General features: G+C 42.1%; 1 protein-coding gene across 1 annotated transcript in view; it reads left to right on the top strand.

The window, feature by feature from the left end:
* DNAH10 (dynein, axonemal, heavy chain 10) overlaps positions 1 to 9,279 on the top strand; it is a 222,062-nt gene that overhangs the window by 99,995 nt on the left and 112,788 nt on the right. The window contains exons 35-37 of the mRNA XM_011988890.1: positions 2,187 to 2,333; positions 5,963 to 6,154; positions 8,022 to 8,140. Coding sequence (XP_011844280.1) covers positions 2,187 to 2,333; positions 5,963 to 6,154; positions 8,022 to 8,140 — 458 coding nt within the window. The remainder of the gene's footprint in view (positions 1 to 2,186; positions 2,334 to 5,962; positions 6,155 to 8,021; positions 8,141 to 9,279) is intronic.

Raw genomic sequence — 9,279 nt, forward strand, 5'->3', positions numbered from 1 at the left:
TGTTAGCTCCGTGTGGCTCTTCCAGACTGGGGACCTTGGACGTGTTAGCTCCATGTAGCTCTTCCAGACTGGGGACCTAGGACACGTTAGCTCCGTTTGACTCTTCCAGACTGGGACCTAGGACACATTAGCTCCGTGTGGCTTTTCCAGACTGGGGACCTAGGACATGTTAACTCCATGTGGCTCTTCCAGACTGGAGATGTAGGACACCTTAGCTCCGTGTGGCTCTTCCAGACTGGGGACCTAGGACGTGTTAGCTCTGTGTGGCTCTTCCAGCCTGGGGACCTAGGATATGTTAGCTCCATGTGGCTCTTCCAGATGGGGCCTAGGACACGTTAGCTCCTTGTGGCTCTTCCAGACGGGACCTAGGATGTGTTAGCTCCGTGTGGCTCTTTGATTTTTGTTTTTTTTTCCTGCTCTGTCTCTCTCCCCCACCTCTTTTAAATTGTAACTTTTAATTTTGGAATAATTTAAGATGCACAAGAGGTTGCAACAATAGTAGCACGGAATTTCCGGGTGCCCCTTTCCCCATGAGAATATCTCACATATCCATAGCCCACTGCCCAAACCAGGAAGCTGGTTTTGGCACAAGTGCCATTAACTCAGGTATAGACGTTATGTGGATTTCACCAGGTTTCCCATTCTCTCTCTGGCGTGTGCGTGTAGTTAGTTCTATGATGTTTTATCACATGTGGACGGGAGTGGCCGTCACCACATCAGGATACAGAACTATTCCATCACCACAACCACAAAGAAGAGAGACAGGGTCTTACTCTGTCACCCAGGCTAGAGTGCAATGATGGGATCACAGCTCACGGCAGTCTCAAACTCCTGGGCTCAAATGATCTTCCTGCCTCAGCCTCCTGAGTATTTGGGACCACAGGCAGATGCCATCATGCCTGGCTAATCTTGCTTATTTTTTGTAGAGACACGGTCTTTACAGCCCAGGCTGGTCTTGAACTTCTGGGCTCAAGTAATCCTCCCACCTCAGCCTCCCGAGTAGCTGGGACTACAGGTGTGTGCCACTGCACCCAGCCTCTTGTTACTGCTTACTAGACACACTCTCCCCCAAACCCTAACTCTGGCAACCCCTGATCTATTCTTCAGCCAGTATAGTTTTGTCACTTTGAGACTGTTCTGTACCTGGAGACATGTAGTATGGAACCCTTTGAGGCGGGCTTCTTTACTCAGCACAATGCCTTTGAGAATATGTGGTTCAAAAACAACTTTATAGATAATGTTTATCCTCTTTTAAGCTATCTATAACATGTATGTATGTAAGATCTTTCCAGAAGCTCTGGAAAAGTTACAAAATAGAGAATACTTTTAACATAGAGGGTTGTCACATTGCGTTTCTGCAATATGTCTTTTATTGAAAGCTCTTGGTGCCTATTACTGCGTCAGGATTTTGAGGTGGCATGATGAGATTTCTTGCTCCTAGTTTTTATGACTAAAATTGCCACACTTGCCTTAGGGACCTGTGGGTTTTGAACGCTTGCTGTAGATGAGGTGGCTGACTTGTCCTCAAAGACATTTACAGCCTTTTTTTTTTTTTTTTTTTTTGAGACAGAATCTTGCTCTGTCACCCAGGTTGGAGTGCAATGGTGTGATCTCAGCTCACTACCTCACTGCACCCTCCACCTCCCGGGTTCAAGCGATTCTCCTGCCTCAGCCTCCCAAGTAGCTGGGATTACAGGCATGTGCCACCACATCTGGTTAATTTTTATATTTTTAGCAGAGACAGGGTTTCACCATGTTGGCCAGGCTGGTCTTGAACTCTTGACCTCAGGTGATCCACCCGCCTTGGCCTCCCAAAGTGCTGGGATTACAGGCATAAGTGACCACGCTTGGCCCAGTTACAGCCTTAATAATAGGTTTAGGTCAAAGTAAAGAAGCAATGTATTTCTGGAGAGTGATTCCTACAAATGGTTCTGTTCTTTAAATTAAGATAGTGAAGATTTTGGTAACACAGATGTTCCTTCACATTAATTCCCAATTTGCCATATTTAAAAATGAAGGACCCACCCTGGTATTTCTGAAAGTTAGAGACGGAATTTGCTTATTTGTAGAGCGGCTGCACTGGAACACCTGCCCCTGTTTTCTTGCATTTGTAGAATGATCATCTGTTGCTTTTGAATCATTTTATTTTATCTTTTTTTTTTGTATTATTATCTTCTTTCCAAAAGACTCTGGCAAAAAAGATGACAGTTCTGTATAAGCTGGCCCGGGAGCAGCTGTCCAAGCAGTATCACTATGATTTTGGACTCAGAGCCCTGAAATCGGTGCTGGTCATGGCTGGTGAGCTGAAGAGAGGCTCCTCTGACCTTAGGGAGGTAGGGGCCATGTGCTGGAACATTCTCTGGTTTCAGCTGGTTCATGTGCATTTACTATGTGCTTTCAGGGAGGTGATGGGCACAGTATGGTATCACCTGAAATGTTTAAGTCTTAGCAGCCGCTTCCCCCAGCGCTCTGGCCTTACTTTGGCCTCTTACCTGTTATATCGTTTGCTTTGTAATTACACTTAGTACCTTAAGGTTGAGTGCAACATCCTCACTCCAATACCAACATTTATGATGCTTCCATAGTAAGAATCAATCTGTAGTCTCAGGATGGGTGTGGCGGAACGGTGGGGACTAACAAAATTCTCATGAAAGCATGAATGTGAGTTGTTATTTTCTCTTTGCAACAAAACAGGGGAACGATTGTGGTTGTTTTTACATGGACTTTGAAGAAAAAGTTCAGTCAATGCTGTTCTGTGGGCAATAGGCTCACCTGTTTCTCTAGTGACTGTACTCATAATGTTACACACACGCGCACACACACGCACACACACATTTGGGTAGTAAAAGAAAACAAAACAGCCGCGAGTGCAGTGATAGAAGCCTGTTCGTGTCCATAGGAGGAGAGGCTGTCACAGTGCGGAGATAGAAGCCTATTCGTGTCCATAGGAGGACAGGCTACCACAAATTGCTTCATTCTTTTGGGGTTTTCACACATTCGGGTTTTTTTTTGGAGGGGTCGAAGGAAGAGATATTTATGCTCTTACAAAAAAGGAAGCTATAAAATGTAAAACACTGTAAAGTCAGATGAAGCTGCATTCATCATTGTTACTTCTTTTTCTTAGGAGAAGTAAGTTATATGGAAACTTCTTTCATTTTCTCCCCTGCTCATCTATGTCCAAAGTTGAAGGGCGATCATACTATTGGGTGGGTCATATCTTCTGAACTGAAAAACCACCGATGCCACTTTCAGTCTTAGCAACAGGGAAAACAGTCCCAAGCACTATCTAAGGCTCTACAAAAAAGAGTGAAGCGAATTGCAGCAGTCTCTCCTCTTAGGGAGGTGAATATGGTCCCATCACTGCAGTCACAGCTGGCTTGTTTTCTTTTACTGCCTTACACTGAACCCAAGCATGCATTCATAGGCCTAACTGCTGCACAATCTGGTACTTCCTTAGAAGAATGAAAACATATTGCAAATACCAAATATCCAAGGACTTCTGAGAAAGAGGTAAAAAACAGCCTTCTTTTCTAGGAGGAAAATCCCTCTTCTCATCCAACAAGGTGGAGTTACACATGTAAAACTGTTTGTACAGAGACTGTGATGGTTTCTTCACATAGGAAATTAACTTTGCTATATTGTCTTTGGGCTTCTTTATCACGTCAAAAGTTTGCAAACTTGGACCTTTGTTCTTATTCAGTAAATCTATGTCACAGGATGAGTCAGGATTTAGCGTCTTTTGCTTCAAATTAGAACCACATATTTGGAATTGCTGCAGTTCTCAACTGCGCTTATCATGATAGTGGCAGAAACTGGAGGACATTAAAAAGTCCCTGAAATCAGCTATACTTGCCCTTTATTTAGTCTTGTTTGGAATAAAAGGTAAAGAATTTGCAAATACCACCACCTAAGCACCTGTTTCAAATGAAACATCAGCCTTCAGCTTGCAACATGATGTCTTTACAATTAAGCAAATAGCAGAAGCCCCACGTCAGTTCTTCCTTCTGGAGAAGGCAGGGGAACTGCAATCCCCGGGACTCCTGTGTTGAATCTGAGAGGCAGAACAAAAAGAAAAGTGGCCTTTTCCATTCCACATCCTGGAGGTAATGTGTAGAGAAGAGATACCCACATTTCCAGATAGTGAATACTGAAAAAGAAGCAGGACTTCCTGCCCTAGGAGACAACATAGAGATGCTTGCCAGGTCCTGAGTTCAAAATTTTGTTTTTGAGATTTATATAAAAGCACCTAAGACTGGGTGCAGTGGCTCATGCCTGTAATCCTAGCACTTTGGGAGGCTGAGGTGGGAGGATTGCTTGAGGCCAGAAGTTTGAGACCAGCCTAGGCAACATGACAAAATCCCATTTCTTTCAAAACAAATCCCCAAAACCAAAAAATTTAGCTGGGTGTGGTGGCACGCTTCTATAGTCCCAGCTACTTAGGAGGCTGAAGTGGGAGGATTGCTTGAACCTGGGAGGTGGAGGCTGCAATGAGCCGAGATGGCACTATTACACTCCAGCCTGGGTGACAGAGTGAGACCCTGTCTCAAAACAAACAAACAAACAAAACAAATATATATATATATATGCACACCTAAAGGTCAAGGCAAATGTTCTTCCTGTGATAAGGAACCTTTGCCTTAGTGTAGATGACCATGCGCCTCTGTAAGGTGGGGAGGAGGAAGGTTCCGCTTCTTCCCTCTAGCTGAAATCTGTTTTCTTCTCCTCGCACGGCCCACCAGGACACTCGGCCTCCCAGGAGCAGGCCCACCCCGGCCCCTAGGCTGGATCGCAGCGTTGTGCCTCACTCCTCTGCCTCTGCTGCTTTTTTATATTTTATTTAATTTTTATGTTTATATACAATTTTATATTTTATATTTCACTTTTATATATTTTATGTTACATTTTTATTTTCATATGAAATTTTGAAAAATGCATATTTAAGTTTATATGATTTATATGATCATTATTAAATATGAAATATGAAATTTTATATATTTTGTATTACATATATTTTGTATGTATTTACACTATATAATATACATATTAACATTTTATAGAAATTTTATAAATTTTATATAATTTATAAACAATACAAATATAATTTATGTAATTTATTAATTTATATAAATGATATATATACATTTTATAAAATTTCATTTATATAAAATTATAATATGTGTATATCATTTATATATAATTTATGTTTCATTTTAAATTTTATATTTCATATGTATGTGTGTGTATGTGTGTGTGTGTGTGTGTGTGTATGTATATATATATTTTTTTCAAGACAGAGTTTCACTCTTGTCACCCAGGCTGGAGTGCAATGGTGAAATCTCAGCTCACTGTAACCTCCGCCTCCTGGGTTCAGGTGATTCTCCTGCCTCAGCCTCCCGAATAGCTGGGATTACAGGCACTTGCCACCACACCCAGCTAATCTTTGTATTTTTACTAGAGACATGGTGAAACCATCAGCCAGGTTGATCTCCAACTCCTGACCTCAGGTTATCCGCCTGCCTCAGCCTCCCAAAGTGCTGGGATTACAGGCATGAGCCAATGCACCCGGCCATATATGTGTATATTATATAATATGAAGTACATATTATATGAAATATATGAAATATACATATTTTATATTTTATGTTTAATCTCATATAAACTTTATTTTATATAATTTTTATTTACATATTTTAATATAAAAATTAAAATTATGTAATTTCTGTATATATGTATTATATATTTATATATACAGGACTTATATAATTTTAAATTATATAAATTTCTGTAATTTAAAATTATATAATTTTAAATTAAATGTGTATAAATTTTTTTAAAAGTATAAAATGTTTATATAAAAATTATATTTTATATTTCATAAGAGTGTTTCCACCGGGTTGGAAACACAGTCTAAAGCACTGGGTTCCTTTGGAAATCTCTTGGAAACGTGTTTCATTTCCTGCAGGACGTGGTGCTGATGAGGGCCCTGCGAGACATGAACCTGCCCAAGTTTGTGTTTGAAGATGTTCCTCTTTTCCTCGGTTTGATTTCGGATCTGTTTCCTGGGCTGGACTGCCCTCGTGTCCGCTACCCTGACTTCAATGATGCGGTAGAGCAGGTCCTGGAGGAGAACGGCTACACGGTCCTACCCATCCAGGTAAAGCCGGGAAAATGAGCTCACTGTGGCTGTGCATCCTTTCCATTGGCTTTTTGTTTTTGCAGTTCTTTAAAAATATATGTATAGTAAAATACACAAAAGTTTCACCATCTTAACCATTTTTCCCCATTTTTAAATCGTGGTAAAATACACATAACAATATTTACCCTGTTACCTACTTTTAAATGTAGAGTTTGTTAGGCCCGGCGCAGTGGCTCGCGCCTGTAATCCCAGCACTTCGGGAGGCTGACCAACATGGAGAAACCCCATCTCTACTAAAAATACAAAAATTAGCTGGGTGTGGTGGCGCTCGCCTGTAGTCTCAGCTTCTTGGGAGGCTGAGGCAAGAGAATTGCTTGAACACGGGAGGTGGAGCTTGCAATGAGCCAAGATCATGCCGCTGCACTCCCGCCTGGTGACAGAGTGAGACTCTGTCTCAAAAAATAAAAAAAAAAAAAGAAAAAATGTAGAGTTTGGTAGCACTAAGTATATTCACATTGCTGTGCAACCATCACCATTATCCATCTCCAGAACATTTTCATATTGCAAAACTAAAACCCTGTACCTGTTAACTACTTACCTTCTCCCCTCGCTCCAGCCGCTGGCAACCTCTGCTCGACTTCCTGTCTCTACACATTTGACTACTCTAGGTACCTCTTGTAGGTGGAATCATATAATTTTTGTCCTTTTGTGTCTGGCTTATTTCACTAACAGTGTTTTCAACATTTATCCATGTTGTGGCATGTGTCAGAATTTCTTCCTTTTTAAGGCTAAATTTTATATATGTAGTTTGTTTCACACAATGTGATCAGATGACCCGAATATTTTGTTTTGAGGCATCAACCATCAGAGGTTCTTTCCTCACCTCACCTTTTTTTTTTCTCCTGAGTCACACTTAGAAAAAAATTGAATTGGATATTGCTGGGGTAGGATTTGGATCCTCTGAAGAGCCTGTAAGTTGTATATGTTGTCATTAAGCCAAATACGTATTGATTGGCAGAGTCCTGCTGAGAATGTAAATGCTCAGAGCCTCCAGGCCTGGGGGATTGCCTCGGGTTGGGCAGCTTCAGGGTGTCAGGCTACCCCGGAGGCCTCAGGCCTGGGCAGTGGGCACCGGGTACCGGCTGTGGATGAGAGCTTTCTGTGCCTTTCCTGACCCTGATTTTCTCTGTAGTTGGTCGTTAAAAGCATGTGTTTTCTGGAAGGAATGTAAAATGGTGCAGTCACTTTAGAAAACAGCCTGGCAGTTCAACAGGTTAAACCGAGAGTTACCATAAGACCAGGCAATTTCACTACTGGGATCTACCCAAGAGTGAGGACAAACATCTGCTCAGAATTGTTCACGAATGTCTGGAGCAGCATTATTCATAATAGCCAAAAAGTGGTAGCAACCCAACATCCATCAATTGATGGATCAACTGCTGAAACAGAATGTGGTCTGTCCATGCCATGGGATATCTTTTGGCCATAGAAAGGAATGCAGCGCTGACGCATGCTGCAACATGGATGAGCTTTGAAAACACGCTAAGCGAAAGAAGCCAGATGTGAGAGATCACACATTCTAGGATCCCATTTCCATGAAATGCCCAGAATACGCAAATCCATAGAGATAGAAAGTAGATGAGTGGTTGCCAGGGGCTGGGGGAAAGGGGATTGGGAGAGATGGGTGCAGGGTTTTTTGCGGAGAGGGGTGATAAAAATGTTCTAAAATTGCTCGTGGGGATGGTTGCACAAGACTCTGAATATACTGGAAACCATTGACTTATACCCTTTCAAAGGTAAATTGTAGGCATGTGTGTTGTATCTCAATAAAACTGTTTCAGGAAAAGATCATGTTTTAGCCCAACTGCCATTGTTTGTCCTGCAGGTGGATAAAGTGGTTCAAATGTTCGAGACCATGTTAACCCGCCACACGACGATGGTGGTGGGACCCACCAGAGGGGGCAAGTCCGTCGTCATTAACACTCTGTGTCAGGCCCAGACCAAGTGAGTATGACCTCCATGGCAGGGCCTGACTGCCAGGGGGTTCACGGTGTATGTTTGGTGTCAGTATTACCAAGTCCCACTTTGCTCTCTGATTTCCTGGGAGGGTAAATTTGTAATACACACCCCTTTTGACTCAGGGTGTTTTTACTGACTTTATTGCAGACTCAGTTAAGATATTTTAGAATGCAAAATAGCAACCCGCTTGTGCATCAGATGGTGAATAGGTTCATTTGTGAAATGAGAGTTTCACAAACTATCTTATAAGGATATTGTGAGAATGAACATGAAGTCATAGTTTTTTGGTGTCTAAATTGCTTCCTTACAGTAATTCAGGATTCACCTTATGCAGCACTGCTGTGGTTTCGCAGTGGCCAGAAAAAGAATGTCACCTCCCCGGGTGCCTTATAATCTCTAGCCCTTCAGGGGCAATTCTTCATGCAGGAAACAGTGATCATACACTCCCACATTGAAGATCATAAAGGAGCCAGGCATGGTGGCTCATGCCTGATTTAATCCCAGCACTTTGGGAGGCCAGGGTGAGAGGATCGCCTAGTCTAGGATTTTGAGAACAGCCTGGGCAACATAATGAGACTCCGTCTCCACATTAAAAAAAAAATTAGCTGTGTGTGGTGACGTGCACTTGTAGTACAGCTACTCAGGAGGCTAAGGAGGGAGGATTGCTTGAGTTCAAGAGTTTGAGTCTGCAGTGGGCTAGGATTGTGCCACTGCACACCAGCCTGGGCAACAGAGTGAGACCTTCTCTCTAAAAAAAAAAAAAAAAGAGAGAGAGAGAGAGTATATCATAACAGCCTGCAGTGAATTGAAAGCCTTCTACTGAAAGTGGATGCCTGACTCCTCGCTTCTCTCCTAAGCAATAACTAGATTCCAGAAAGACCTCCGTGGATGCTGACAGTCTGGCAAAAATCTAAATCAAGCCAATAATTTTTGTGACTTAATAGGCAGTCTATAAAATCTAAAGAGTAAGCGTATGTCATTTGTTCCCATTGTTTCTTCATATGTTTCATGTGAGAAAACCAGCTGGCAGTGGTTTACTGACCCTAAGTGGGCTGTACTGCGGCCATCTGCATTTCATTCTTTAATTCATTCATTGTTAAATAGTTTATAGAACTATCACACAC

This window comes from Mandrillus leucophaeus, unplaced genomic scaffold (genome assembly GCF_000951045.1).
Source record: "Mandrillus leucophaeus isolate KB7577 unplaced genomic scaffold, Mleu.le_1.0 Scaffold34, whole genome shotgun sequence".
Taxonomy (NCBI): Eukaryota; Metazoa; Chordata; class Mammalia; order Primates; family Cercopithecidae; genus Mandrillus; species Mandrillus leucophaeus.